The sequence below is a fragment of the Columba livia genome, chromosome 3 (assembly GCF_036013475.1).
Source record: "Columba livia isolate bColLiv1 breed racing homer chromosome 3, bColLiv1.pat.W.v2, whole genome shotgun sequence".
Taxonomy (NCBI): Eukaryota; Metazoa; Chordata; class Aves; order Columbiformes; family Columbidae; genus Columba; species Columba livia.
The window spans coordinates 101,709,248-101,724,948 of NC_088604.1; the positions used below are offsets into that span (position 1 = coordinate 101,709,248).

The following is a 15,701-nucleotide window of genomic DNA, read 5'->3' on the forward strand; positions in this document are numbered from 1 at the left end:
GCAGCTCCTGCAAACAGAGCAGCCCACTGAGCAGGACGATATAAACAGCTTCCAGTGGGACAGAAAGAGAGAGCGCAGGCTGCCCAAGCAAGGCTGAGCTTACTCTCCTCTGAACTGTATCAGGGAATATTTCATCCTGCTGGCTCAGAATTTTAATGCTCATGGAGAGCAAGACAGACATGTAGCTGAATTCGCATGAGAGCCAAGTGTTTGTGAAAATCCCCAGGCCTCCAAACACCTCGAGCTGCTTGAAAACTTCATTTTGACAGTTTTTGGTCAAGTCATAAATATTATTTCAGACCAGTAATTATCATTATTATCTCGTGGCAAAAATAGTTTGAGGTTGGGTTCTTATACACTGAACAACCCTTTCCTACTGCTCTGACAGAAAAAAAGACATCTTAGTGTCACGAGACTCCCCTGCCTGTTGTAATCAAAGGGCCACAGAAATGTAATTGACAGCCTGCCTAGTGCAAGTAGACAAGTGCCTTTGATATTATTAATGCTTGACATAACAAAAAGAAAAATCTGCAGTCCATTTTGGAACAGGTTTACAGAATTTGGCAAAATATGGCATATACTTGAATCTGAATTGCCTGTTCTCTACCTGTTTGGTAGTTACAGCACTTTGCTCTTGTGCAATTGATTTAACAACTTTTATTAGCACTGCTTTTATTTTTAAAAGCAGTTAATGTTGAATGTTGAGTAGCAAATTCACTGTGTTTCACAGTATAAATACAGCAACAGAAGAAAGCAACAAGCCAAAGGGCACTTGGGGTACTTTTACTCACATAGTTAATACTCACTTACACAAAATTTCCACCTGGATTTGTGGCAATAGGGTACCTACAAATTAATCCTATGACCCTTCATCTCACCTAACTGCAAGAATCTTAATTTACCTTAATTAGATGTGAGGTGCACCCACTCCCAAAAATGGGCTTTGTACTTCATATTGCCACACCCTATGGCATTGCCGATCAGATACCCTGAAACTAGTACCCACTTTTTAATGAGCTTGTGAATCCTGTAATATGTCTAAATTTCTACATGCCTGTACCATTGGCTATGACAAGACATTTGAGACACAGTTTGACATGCTCCAAACTGAGGGTGCCAGCTGCGGAGATCCATACAAATGAAGCTCCTGTAACTTCGGACTCTGGTGCCCATCAATCTCATTGCTTCATAGCAGAAACACCAGTCCATGACTTTTGTGTCTTGCCTTGCCACCGTCACTCCTGAGGTGTCCCAGCCCCCCGCCTGCTCCGACTCTGCAAATTGATGTGATGGTGTAGGTACCTATGGAGAACTGTCAGCTTTAGGAGGCAGCAGATGGGTTTGAGGAAACTTAATCATAACTCAGTCCTCTCCTTAGCACAGATAGTTAAAATCTCTCAATGCTGTTCAGCTGGTCAGGATTGTTACCAAAAGGTCAACTGATTAAAATCAAGTCTATAGTACTAACCCGTGAGTGTTATAAAGGTAACAGCAGCGCAGGGTTACTGAATTTCCATTCACTAAGGCTGTCTTAACCCCAGCCACCGCAGCCTAAGCAAAGCTGGGATCTCATGCTACGAATACTACTAGTTCTATGGCTAATGGATTTTCTGGCCAAAAATCATTCCTGTGCACACTCTGAATTTTTGGTCAACATCTATGGGTTTAATAGACTGTGAACCTGATCAACAACTCTGCTGAAAACTCCAGTAGAAGAACAGGTTCCACCTTCTCTCGTCTACCCCTGCCCACTGCACAACGCAAAAAAGGTAAAATTGCAGTCAGAAGCTAAAATTTTTCCAGAAATTAATTGGTGCAAAAATGTTAGTTGCCCATCAGATCTTTTGCTGAACTTTTGGCCAATTTAACCCCAATTTTTTAAAAAATGCACTGTATCTGTGTCAGATTTTAGACTAGCAAACAAAAAGCAATATTTAAAGTAGTATTTTAAGTATTGATATGTTCAGAAAGTGGCATCTTCTTTCCTTCAGTGAGCAACGGGGAAGAGAAATAAAAATCTTAGCAGCAGCAGCAGCAGCACTATTCAAATACAGTACAGTGAAGCTAATCAAATCAGTGACATCCTTACGACTGTAGAGAAAAATATTGGCAAACTATCACAAGGTGCATGAGCTTTAAAACAGGATGTGCTGGTGTACTAAACCTTGACAAATGGGCAGATTATCCCATGTTCCATCGTCTTGACATATTGAAACCATGTTGTCTAAGTCAGGGTAACGGATCTGGAATCCTTCATGACAGCTGATTATTAACTTATCGCCAGTCCTGTATGTCTTGTTATGAATCTCTGCATCTTCAACATGTGGAACAAGGCAATCTGTGACTTCATGAAAAAAAAAATAGGAACTTCATTAAAAAATCATGACTAGCTACTCAATAATCAAGCTCTTAAGCAAAAGTTATCAGTTAAAGTAAGTGGTCTGCCCTAACTGCTTGGAAAATACATACATTTCAGCAAACATGTCCTTTCCCTAGTTACAAAGTCTATAGCACTGTAGTAGAAGCTGACATGCTGCAATAATGGATCATTCCCCCAGACTTTTTAAACAAACAAAATTAAGAGCATTTAGGAAGACTTGTACATTTTGGCCTTCCATTCAGCATGTGTGCAAATTACACCGCAAAATCTGACTATCCTGAAGTCCCAAGCGAAGTCAGATTCTTTGACAGCACTGAGGACAGGACAAAAGAAAAGATAAAATACAGACATGGCATGAGGAACACAGATAAACTGCTGTTTTGGCAGAGAGACAGATGAAAACCTGGTACATTTACAAGGGTTTATCCAGCTCCATTCCACAGAGTTCATTATGAGAATGTCTTCACTTTAATCTCAGTGATTCTGTTTTAAATCAGATAACTTTATGTGCCTGAATTCATTTGCCTTCAGAAGCCATGATTTTTTAGGCTCTGAGCAGCATCTCAAGTGCTTATAGAAGACTCTCTGCAAGGGAAATGAGTGCAAACCTCTAGTGATGTACAGGAAGGTACCTGCCTGCAATACGTGTATCCGACAGTCTTATACTTCACTATATACACCAGTGCCAAAGACAACAAAGTATAAAATAAAACCCAGAAGACTAAAAAAATGAAAGATGCTGTGGGAAGTGGAAGGAAAGGGTGAGGCAGGGTGAAAAACCCTCTGCTAATGCTGAATAATGAAGAGAAAAGCCAAGAGGATATAAAGGGATAGTCCAGGTGACTCAGAGTGCATTGTCCTCATACATGCAAAGTGAGAATAAACAGAGAGAGAAAAAGCCTAAATATAAGGCAAAAATAATCAAAATTACATATTTGTCTGCCAGCGAGCAATCCATGAGAGAGATAGTGATAGAAATTTCCAGGCATCGAAACCCACAAAATGTTTCAAACAAAAGCAAGACAGTAAAAATATTAGCCTGTTTTATGCTGGCTTTTTTTTTTTTCCCCAAGACTTGTGGTAACAAGACACAATTATTTAGGAATGCAATATTTATTAAAAAAAGCTTCAGAAGTCCTCTGAGACTTGCATGAAAGAGAAAGATTCTGTCATTTTCATCGGTAATTCTCACTAAAGATGAAGAGGTAACTCTAAATTTGTATTTAGCAATTAATTGTGAGCACCCACAAAGCAAAGCAACAACAACAGTTTGCTTGTTTGCTTCAAAGCGCAAATAGAAGCAAGATAAACTGTCATTTAGCACAGCACACGCAAACTACTAAGAGAAAATGTATTTCATAATGTATTTATTTATCTAGGCAAACTAGGGGAGCAATTATTCTGAGAGTCCATCACTACATTTCATTAATATGAAGTGGAAGAGTGTGCTTCCCCAGCTAAAACAAATTTTACTTTGTACCTTCCTGTTACGGGGATGTTTTCTAAAGTACATGGTACTTAGTTAACTTTCTTATGGGGCCTGGACATATTATTAGCCAACAATTCCTCAGTTTCACTTGTTACTGTGAGGTCCTTGGCTGCTGCTGTGGGTACCTCCTGCTGCCTGTCCCAGGAAGGGCTGGCAGTCTGCCAGGCTGTCTGAGAACCTGCACCAAGAACTGTTATTAGAGTCTATTCATTTATAAATGCCCAAGTCTGGGAGGATGCATACATAACAGAAGGATATAAAATGCACTGTGATGAGGTTGCAGCCATCACCTTTGAAGACTGGACAATTTTCTCTCTCTGAATAATAGAATCATGGAATCAAGGAACAGTTTGGGTTGGAAGGGACCTTCAAAGCTCACTCATTCCAACCCACCTGCAATGAGCAGGGACATCTTCACCCAGATCAGGTTGCTCAGAGCCCCATCCAGCTTGGCCTGGAATGTCTCCAGGGATGGGGCATCCACCACCTCTCTGGGCAACCTGGGCCAGTGTTTCACCACCCCCATTGTAAAAAATTTCTTCCTCATGTCTAGCCTGAATCTCCCATCCTTTAGTTTAAAACCATCACCCCTTTACCTGTCACAACAGGCCCTGCTAAAAAGTCTGTCCCCATCTTTCTTATAGGTCCCTTTTAAGGACTGGAAGTAATGAATCCAACACTTCTAGAAGACAAGTCCTAACAGCCCTTCTAAGCACTTGAATGCCAGGGATGGAAGGAGTGTATTTTTTTCGTGTGCAGCCTGGAAAAGATCACCCAAACTCTCACCAAATACTTTCTTGTCTGCAGGCCCCTTTTCAGTATCAGCAGAGAGTGCTGACGCTAAGCCCTCAACGCTGTCATGAAGAGGCTGCCCTGGGCACCCCCAAGGATGGGCTGAGAGAGGTGGGGGACCCTGCTCTGTTGCCACGCAGGAGGAGGTCAGAGATGGATGTCAGAAGATATCAGTGAACAGCTCACTCTCTTGGCATAACAGCTTTCTGTTGCTATACAAACAAAAGAGTTGTGTATACACAGACTACAGTAAAATATGAGAGTTCACTTTCAAAGTAGGGGAAATTGATTCTGTAACAATGCCCTATTACAGTGACTTCATCCCCATTATTCCAAGTAACAGCCATAGATCGAATCACTTTAATCGGCTACATGTTGGCAGGGAACAGCGATAAGTTGCTGACTGTACCATCCTTTGCCTGCGATATCCTGGCTGAGGTTGATAACAGGTCTGTCACAAGCCCTGGCTAAACGTGGGACCAGTGGGCCATGGTATTACAGCTATTTTTCCTCATGCCTTGTAAGCAAATGCGTTCCTGCTGGCTAAATTTGTATTGTTTAGGAATTAGCCAGGCATAAATTGAAGTAGCCACCTCTCCTTTAATAACTGGATTAGGTGACACAAATTCTGCCTGGAAAAGCTGAGAGTAAGTGACTGAATTTTAAAATATCCTGTCCTAGAAAATAAACTGCTTTATTCTAAGGACTTTTCAGCAAATCCATGGAAGCTGCTAAACCATTCAAGGGAATACATGGTCTTTAACCAGCATCGAACAGCAATGGCTATGACTTATGCTCCTCTCTGGCAGTTTTACACAAGCTGCTTATATCTACTGTGTGAATATTAAAGTGGGTCAGCCAAAAGAATGCCCAAGTTAGGAACACATATCTTATCTTTCAGGGGCACAAAGAGGTGGGGTGCAGCCAGGTGCAAAGGCTCATCTTCACCTAACAGAACCACAGAATGTTAGGGATTTGAAGGGACCTCAAAAGATCTAGTCCAATCCCCCAATCTACTTTCAAGTAGATGCAGCTTTGTACATTAGGAGCTCATTGCTTTAGCAAAGCATGGCCCCCTCCATCACAGGAGGATATTTTTTTTGGTCTGAAGAGTAAAATTTGTTAAATACTATAGTCATAGTGCTTTAGTTTATGCATATGTAAACCATGCATAATCTCTTAGAACTGTTTTTTCCAGCCCATGGGGAAGGAGGACCATCCTCCCTCCTCAGAAGAGCAGCTGCACCATAAAGGTAGTTCAGAAGAAAGGCATGACCTGGACACTACAGAGATAGCCACAGCATCCATGGGTACCAGCTGGCTAGGCATGCCTTCTGTCTATGCAGGTGAACCCTTACCCTCCAAAAATTGTCCCTGGTCCATGCTAATCATAGGGTGCTTGCAGGAATTGCTTGGGGAGCACTGCTTGATCTTGGTCAATAGCATGTCAGGGACCTTTCTAATACTGCAACAGTATGTGCAGTTGCACAGCCATGCCCTGGCCCATGCTCTGGCACTGTTTTGTTTACTATCTACATGTAGACTCAAATGCAGAAGTCCAGTGCTCCTATGTATCTCACTGTGGAGCGGTCTCTGAATTAGCCTTGACCACACCTAGTCACAACACTGACAGGCTGGAATGGGGAGGAACAGAGAGGAAGGATGAGAGGAATATCATAAAGAATGGGTTGGATGCTGAGGCAACTCATCTGCACTCTGTCCTTTTAAAAGCAAACATTTAAGATCAAAATTGTCTGTTTTGGTTTAATTTGGTTTTGTTTTGTTTTTTAGTAGTGTTAAATCCATAGTACTGTCTTAGTACAGTAGTTCTGTGGATGGTAAACACAGTATTGCAGTGCATACTAAATAACACCTTCTCTTTATTGTCTTTGCTTGTATTACAAGAGGGCACAGAGGCTTCGCCTGAGATCTGTGGCCGTTGTGCTAAGCACAGGTTACAACCATTGTATAGTGCTTGCAACTAGGCTTAAGAATCAGCAAACACTGGGCAAGACAGACAAGAGAAGGAGAAAAAATATTTCAGTTGTCTCACAGATCCAGGGACAAAGAGAAATGAGAGCTAAATGTCATACAGGAAGACTGTGGCCAAACAATGCTCTAGTCCACTACTTTTACGGCAGGTTTATCATCCCTGTCAGTGGGAGGATGAGGCACTGAGGACATCTCACAGGCTTGCAGAAGCACTGGGAGAGAAGGGGACAGCTCTTTGCTTGGTTGCCAGCCTCACGTAGACTGTAAATTTAGATTAAACCTCATAGGGAAGAGGTCACATTTGTTCCAAGTAGGGCAACAGTCTCAGCAGCCACATTATCACAGTGGGGGAACATTAAAGTTTGAACAACATGACATATTGTTCTTAAACACTAAATACAAAATTCCTACCTTAGAGCTTTGGTATTTATGTGCACAACCTTATTAGAATTGATGGAAGTGACAGTCACAACATGCAGTAGATCAACAGGAGAACATAACTCTAAGCACACAGATTTTTGACAGGGCATTTATTGGGCACCCAGTCATGCAACTTCATTCTCATACTGACACATAACATCTCCTGGCTCTTAATGAGAAATGACAGACCTATAAAATCAAATAGATTGGATGAAGAGCTCCAGGCAAATGTATTAGTTTTAAAATCAATTACATTCTGAAACAGGTTGCTTTGCTTCCTTTAGTTAATAGCATTTGTTTGTCATTAGAGATTGTTCTAGTAAACACATAACTACAACTAAATATGCATAAGATATAGACATAAAATTATATGTAACCATCCTTAGTTGAATCCAAACTTCTGAGATTAACTTAAAATGAACTACAGTATCAGCTGGCAATATCTGACATCTGCATATACTGTGATGAGAGGTATGTATAGCACACCACAGCACACATGGCAATCAGCCCCTGTTTTAAATGAGGAACTACAATATAGAGTTTATTTCGCCTTCTGATAGCTAATGATGAATGTCAAAACATTAACTTCTTACTTCTCCAGTAGTAGTTGCTAAAAATTTCAGATTTCTTTTTATACAGCATTAAAGAATTTCTGCAATGAAGACTTTTATGTGTGTTATTAGTCAGCTGAGAATTACAAACTCTGTTATAATTCCTCTTTAACTGCTCTCCAGATGTGCCACCTCCCTGCTGTGCCCATCTCTCATCATTCTTCTCCCAGTACACAAAATGATCACTCTAAAAAGCACTTAAGCAAATGCTTAGGTCTCATGGATTGCCACTGAACCTTTGCTTAGTATTTGTTCTGAATCAATGCTTATATTGTGCTTTGGAAGGAAGAATTAATTCCATCTTCTATTTTTTTTTCCCATTGCTAAACCCTAGGATTGTTTTAATAATACCTGAGGTATTATTCTACTGTTAATCAGGAAAGTAATTAAGCACTTGCTTCACTAAATCCTAAATCAGGTTTCTGCTCTTCAGTCCAAATAATTTTGAGCACAGAACTTTAACAAGACTAATCACATAATTACAGTTATGCTCAAGCTTAAGTGCTTTGCTTGATCAGAGCATTGGCTTGCAATCTTTTTTAAGTGTTCTGTGCTGTAAAGTAATGATTATCTCTTAAGCAACTGTTGTCACATCATCCATCACATCCTCATCTTCCAATTTCTTCCTTTTTTGAAAACACCTGGCTTGAGCGTTGATCACACTGACATCAGTGGCAGTTCTGCTGTTGATGGCACTGTGATCAGAAACTTCCTCCACAGATGTCCACTGGACTGGGTGGTCTGGGAAGAGGTTTGAATATTCAATAAAACATGCTCATGCTTAATGTAACAACTGCAGTGGATGACAGAGGTACTATTTCAAAGATGTGCATCAACATTCCTAGAAGCTACCTGCAATGGTAGATTTTTCCAAGCATTACAGCTTTTTCTAGTAGTCTGAATACCCAGTTTAGACATATTCTGCTGTCACTCTACATGTATTTTTTCTTCAATTGCCATGAGGTGAGGCATTTATGAAAGGTGGCTGTAATGGGAATGGGCATGAATTTCACACATACATTATTTTCAAAGGCACCAGGTTGTTTCTTTGACATTGCCCCATGCCACCATTATGACCAGATGCTATTGGCCTCAACTGCCTTTACGTTCTGCACATCAGGTGTCGTCTCACTGCATAGCCTGAGACAGCTCCAATCCCTCATGCACCTCTTTCACATAGACCATTGTTTAGGGTTGTGCCCTTCACGTGTATCTCCTAAGCATGGTCCTCCCAGGCCCTGCTTGCTCCTGTTGTGGCACATCCCTTTGTGCAGCCCTGTCCTGGCACAGGAATCTCATACCCACCCACCCATCAGCATGAACAAGTACTTGTAGCTTTTATACACGCTGAGTGATGCATGATCCTATGCAGGAAATGTGGTTATTAGCCACACAAGTCTTCATCTACTTTTGAATGAAGTCCATATATTTATCTGACTTTAAATGACAGAAGGCATCCTGAAACAGATTTTATCTTACTCCACCTTGAAGACAATGAGGTCATGGCTAACAACTTCAGTAGAGAAACCACAACACTAAAATGTATGCAGTTGATTTAACTAACACTTTTCATGTCTGTTGATTTTAATAGCTCTGCTGACAAAAAATAAATCAACAAAAATAACAAGTTATATCTATAATATACTTGGTGAAATAAATTGTTTGTGCTGCTATGTGCTATTCTGGCCAAAATTTACACTTATGACATTCAAATTAATCCTGTCTCTGTCTAACTCCTAGAAGAAGAAAGTAATTTAATGCCCCAATTATTTAAAACCAAATATAATTTCAAAAATGCAATATGATAAAAATAAATTGGTTTATGTTATAATAGTTGAATTATCTCAAAGTAAACTTCTACTGTGACCTTAAACTTCTGCAGTCCATGTGTGTTTGATTTTACTACTTGAATCATACACACATCATAAAATGTAATTGTTTAAAAGTCCTGATTAGCAGGAACAATAACACTGGAAATTCACTATATTTTCCTAGTAAAATATTGCATAAAGGATTATTAAATGGGTAGCTTTAACAAATAGTTACAAACAGTTTACTTATACTGGAGGATGTTTTCTCTCTCTGTATCCATTTGTAACTAGCTAAAAGGAAAAATGTATTATTTTTTCTTCAGATTTATATCCCTTTCAACACATGCATGCACTCACACAACCTCTCACGATATAAATTTAACTGACAAATGGGGATCATGGATGGGATGGATGGGAAACTAAATTATGTATCAGATAAGACACAGCAAAATGGACTCCAGTCCTGAGACACACGGACATGGTACATGCACAAGTGAGAAGAACTGACACTGGTGAAATGCTTTAAGAAAACTGCCTTACCTTCTTGTAGGCACACAGGTTTATCACTGGGTTTCCAGCTCAGGGAGCCATTAAAGTGTCTCACACAAAGTTTTTTTGAAGTACCATTAAGCCTGTATCCTTCTTGGCAATGGAACCGGACTACCACGCTTTCAAAGAAAACACCTGCGCTGGGTGTCTTGTATCCATGTTCAGGAGCTCCAGGATCAGCACAAGTATGTAGGTCATCAAACCCTGTGTCAGGCAAAGAAACAATCAAACTGTGTTCACTTACTCCACATGCAGCTGTAGTTGCGCTTTTTCTACGTTTTTTCCATTTGATGTTTACTCTGCATGGAGGGCTCATATCTTCCATTAATAAGAGATAGCAAGCCAGGGGAGGTTCAGGTTGGACATCAGGAAAAGGTTCTTCACCCAGAGGGTGCTGGAGCTCTGGAACAGGCTCCCCAGGGAGGTGTCACGGCCCCAGGCCTGACAGTGTTCAAGAAGAGACTGGACAATGCCCTCAGACACATGGTGTGAGCTGTGGGATTGTCATATGCAGGGACAGGAGTTGGACTCGATGATCCTTGTGGGTCCCTTCCAGCTCAGGACATTCTATGGTTCTATGATACTTGGTAATGGGTACTCCTGACTCGGGAGAGGAGCAACCTGCAGCTACAGCAGAAATACTCAGGTGACAGAAACATTCCTGTTGTGTTGTGCAGCTATTTTGAGGAAGCAAAATCAACCACACTCCTCAGCAGCTGACCTGGAAAAAAAATAAAGCACTTGACCCAGCCTACCAGTGGGGATTGCACAGTAATGTGTCTGTAATTACTCTTGGGGACTATGGGATTTTGGAGGTCTAGTACAGTCACTGGAAAAAATAATAGTGTGTCAGAAGCAGAGAGGAAGAAGAAATAAAGAAAAGGGTATGAAAACTAACTGCTATCCAAAGGCATAGTAACTAAAGCAGAAGATGAGCTGCTAGGTACAGGGAGATTTTGAGCTGGGAGGGAGCTCTACCACAGGGAAAAAGGACACTGTAATGTTGGATGCAAGTGATCCCTTATCACCTTGGCTTGGTGGTGCTACCAAATTCTTAAGATACTATTATGGGAGCACTGTATTACTGCACTGATGCCAGAAGGGACTTTGTAAAGCCCTTTACTTCCACAAAATTAACTGCAAAATAACAAACAAAAACCCAACAGTTGCAATCGTAAAGTGTGCCTGTGTATCACTTTATCAAACTCATTTCAATGTCATTTGCATAAACTGAAACTTTTTTTACTGCAAAGCAACAGAGGTTTAGAGCAGCACTGAGCAAGTACTGCACAATGAAAGAGCAAATAACTTTGCAACAGGAGCAGCGGGGGTGCAATTAATGCCAGCGGGAGGGATGCCTGGAAATTTGAAAATCATTGCACTGTAGCTTTAATGTTTTGGTTTAAAAGAATAGTATCAAAGAGCTACTTCCTGCATGATAAGGATGAAGTGCCTCCATGGTACAGTCAGAGAGAAGGATGATATTACAGTAAAAGACTTTTAAAAATAAATCCCTGTTTCCCGAGGCCAAATCATTCCCTCCACCAAAGGGCTTGGTGTGACGCTGTGGCAGCCAAATGGAGAGCACTGAAGGTGATAAAGGGCTCCAGCACTTGAACATTTAATTTCTCCCTTCAGCCCCCTGGCTGAAGGCTGTTAGTGCAGAACACAAGAAGCACATGCTGAGCCACTGCGTTGTACATCTGACTAGCTGCTCCTGCCCGCAGAGGCAGGGCACAGCGCTGGATCACCAGAGAGGTTTGCATCTTCCCAATTCTATCCACGGCTGATTTTATCTGAGTCTGGATCACTGCACTGATCTCCCCAACCAGGCTACAATTTCCAGAAGGTGAGCTGATGGCCAGAACCCAGCCCAAATACCTGTGTGCCATGCCACGGTGAGACCCCACCTGGAGTCCTGTGTCCAGCTCTGGAGCCCTCAGTACAGGAAAGACATGGACCTCTTGGAGAGGGGCCAGAGGAGGCCACAGAAATGATCAGAGGGCTGGAACAGCTCTGCTGTGAGGACAGGCTGAGAGAGTTGGGGTTGTTCAGAGAAGAGAACGCTCTGGACAGAACTTATTACAGCCTTTTAGTACTTAGAAGGGGCCTATAAGAAAGATGGGGATAGATTTCTTAGCAGGGCCTGTTGTGATAAGACAAGGAGTAATGGTTTTAAACTAAAAGAGGGGATATTCAGGCTAGACATGAAGAAGAAATGTTTTACAATGAGGGTCGTGAAACACTGGCCCAGGTTGCCCAGAGAGGTAGCAGATGCTCCATCCCTGGAGACATTCCAGGCCAGGCTGGACGGGGCTCTGAGCAACCCGATTTAGTTGAAAATGTTCCTGCTGTTGCAGGGGGTTGGACTAGATGACCTTTGAATGTCCCTTCAACCCAAACTATTCTGTGAGTCTATGGGTGCTGGAAAGAGCCATCACCTACAGCCACCCTCTGCCCCTCTGCAGTGCTCCAAAACCCAGGGCTTTTCACCTAAAGAGATTTCACTTTTAATAGTTTCTGCTTTCTTTGCTGAAGCAGCACAAGAGCAGCAGAGCCTCTGCTCTTGGGTGGCTTGACTCCTCCAGCTAGTGAAATTTATCATGAGAAGTGAAGGGTCAGTGCAGTAGCCAAGTCAAACGAATCTCTGAACTTCACACCCCTAATCTGCTGAATGGCTGAAGATCTCCAGTGCAAATTGCCCAAGACCCTCTGTTATTTGCTAATATGACAAACAAAGAGAAACACAGTCATTATGTTCATGGGAATACATACTGTAGGCAATACTTAATAATAGAGGAGGGCTGTCCATTTTCACTGGAGATTAAAAAGAAGCTTCTTATGCTTCAGGCACCAAATCACATCCTTCAATGAAGTCAGCGATGATCCTAATTATTTTCCACTAAACCAAGAGATAACATGACATTTAGCTCAATTTTATTACTTGGGTAATCTCAGAGTTTGCAGTCAGGCAAGGAATATCATAACCCACCTTGAAATATGTGTCCTTTATTATTAACCACATCAGGGAAATGTACACAACTGCCTAATCCTGTGCCTCTGCAATAACCAAAAAAAACCAAAAACAAAACAAAAAATGTGCGGAGGTCACATACAATTTGCCTGGTAAAAAAATGAGCCAAGCTCGTTTCTCAGTTTTCATTAAGTCAAATATGCAAAGTTAGAGATTTGGGGACCATCAGCACAGAACCCAACATAGAAGGCAAGAATGTTTTTTTCCCTGGTGCAGTCTTATTCAGTGACCATGCTGCCACTTCTCTGGTGACCTTTGACAAGCAAAGATTTTCATTCCTCCTAGGGATCATTTTGCAGTAGGTTGATCTCTTAGGTTATTTTCTCGAGAACAGTTTGTGAGCAGACAAATCTATCCCCAAGAGGAATTCCCAAGAAGGAACTGGAACACGAATAGAAAAATTGAATTATGTATTCCCTAGTTTCTACAAGGCCAGCAGCCAGCTGTTATTCAGCTACTGAATAAGAGATGACACACAGAATCAGCACAGTATCGCTGCTTCCATGCAGCATTTCCAGTGCTCATTCGTGAAGCAAGAAAGAAGGAAAAAGCCTCAGATAACAGCCAGATAGGCGGATTACACAAAATATGGTAAATTCTCATGCTAAGACCATAAAGGCAAAGCAAACAAAATCCCAGCCCCATCTTTTCTCCACCGATATCAGCGGTAGGTTTGGCCCAAATCTTGGCCGCGCTACAATCAGTGGAAGTTACTTGCATGGCAAATTTCTTTGTGAAGACGTGCATGATCCAGATGCAGAGCAGTGAAGCCGGTGCTGTCCACCTGCACTTTTCCTGAGGAGGAGGTGAAGACCTGAGGGAGGAACAGCGATGCTGGCATCTCCTGGTACTCTGAGGGTACCACAGGTGTTTTGAGGGGGCCACTACAACCTAGAGAAGCCAAGAAGTGCCGTAATTTTCACCACGGTTGCTCCTCTCTTGCACGAGAGGTGTGCTGAGTATTTGACAGCTTAGTCAGCTGAGAGCTAAGTCCATCAGTCTTCTCCAATTTTAGTATGAAACTTCTGGTACAATATTCAAGAACAACAATGCTGAAACAACCCTGAGAATTGCCATCTTCCAGTTGTCCTTAATGAGATAAGACTTGGACCCTTTACATAATAATCCTTTTCATATCATCTCACCTAGTTAAGCTCCACCCTATCAAAAATGAGTAAATGCATGTCTCCAGTAAAATACAGCTTGGTATATTAAGTCTTTTATTCCCATGATCTTTAGTTTCTTTCCTTTTCCAAAGCTATGCTTTTAAGAGTAGCTACTCAAAGTTATGATATAGTATTTTTATAATGGTAGGAGTAATCCCATGTTATAGACAGGACATCTTTTGCTTTTGTCCCTTTAGAACCTGATTAAACCAGCCAAAATAGTTTTCAGCCTGAGTCATAAGATAAGTTTTTGGAAAGAACGATAAAAGTTACATAAATGGGAAAGCCAATCAGTTGATTATAACAGGAAGGTGTTATCCTGCAGGAAAGAGTATATCAAATAAGATTTTAAATTACTTAGAACTACAATGGATTCTGTTTCTTTATACATCCTTCCATGATTCTTTGGGGAGGAAACAAATTAAATTTTACTTTGACTTCTGCACTTTTTCTCATGGTTTACAAAGAGGGAAGAGGCACCTACTAGTAAAAATTATACAACACAATTGTCATATAATGCAGTAAATTTTCATGTTACCTATAACAGCAAAAATTTAGTAAGGTCAGCAGCCATCATCATAACACTGCATCACTAGAACAACTTTACGGGATGCTATTGTAGGGGTTTAAATCCCCAAAGTAAAAACTGCAAAATTAGCGCTGAAATGGACTATTTCAGTAATCAGAATAACTTAATATTCAATCTGCCTTGAAGTTTCATGGTAACTTTAAGGGATATTGTATAAATGAGCAATAATATCTTCTGGCAAGGGTCTGGTCATCTTTACCAGTAACACATGCAGTTGATACAGAACGTATTTCTACTGCTGGACCAACAGGAGGTCATCAGAAGATAGTAGTGCTCTTAACCTGGAAAAAACACAAGCATTTTATGTGGGTTCCTATTTTACTTAAACTACTTGTTATTGTCAGTCAGATAAAAATTATGTCAAATTAATCAGAAGGCTGAAAAATAAGCAATGCCCTCCTTGGGGTGTAAAATGAACCATTATAATACATCCGACTGGACTTTATTTCTAGAATTCTGCATTGTATGTTCTCAAACATATAATGATTAAACTTGTCCCTGATTAAAACCTTGAGATTTCAGAAGCCAGGACAAAATTCCATATTTGTGATCATAAGAAATGATGATCGCCACAGCTGAATTTCAGACACTCCTGAAAAAAGGCAGGAGGAGGAACCCCTCAGCTCTTTGCATCATTCTCCATTTCTCTGCACTTTTTTCTCACTTTCCTCTTTTGTTTTTCTTGTTCCCCTTCTTTCCTCACCTCCATATCTTACAGCTCTCTGTAAATTCATGGTGCTGGCAAGGTGATTTGATGGACTTATTTGCTTCTAAAACTGCTATATAGCATTTCACTGACAAACTGCTGATGCATGTTAGCTCAGAAATGGCTGCACTCATTCCTGAACAGAGACATCACTCTCTTTCC

The 15,701-nt window shown here is 41.0% G+C and overlaps 1 protein-coding gene across 3 annotated transcripts in view; it reads right to left on the reverse strand.

Moving 5' to 3' along the window:
• Positions 1 to 15,701, reverse strand: part of SUSD4 (sushi domain containing 4) — a 77,994-nt gene that overhangs the window by 21,935 nt on the left and 40,358 nt on the right. For all 3 annotated transcript variants that reach the window (XM_065058561.1, XM_065058560.1, XM_065058559.1), the window contains exons 3-4: positions 10,036 to 10,248; positions 2,165 to 2,344 (exon numbers count right to left, since the gene is read on the reverse strand). In XM_065058561.1, the coding sequence (XP_064914633.1) occupies positions 2,165 to 2,344; positions 10,036 to 10,248 (393 nt within the window). The remainder of the gene's footprint in view (positions 1 to 2,164; positions 2,345 to 10,035; positions 10,249 to 15,701) is intronic.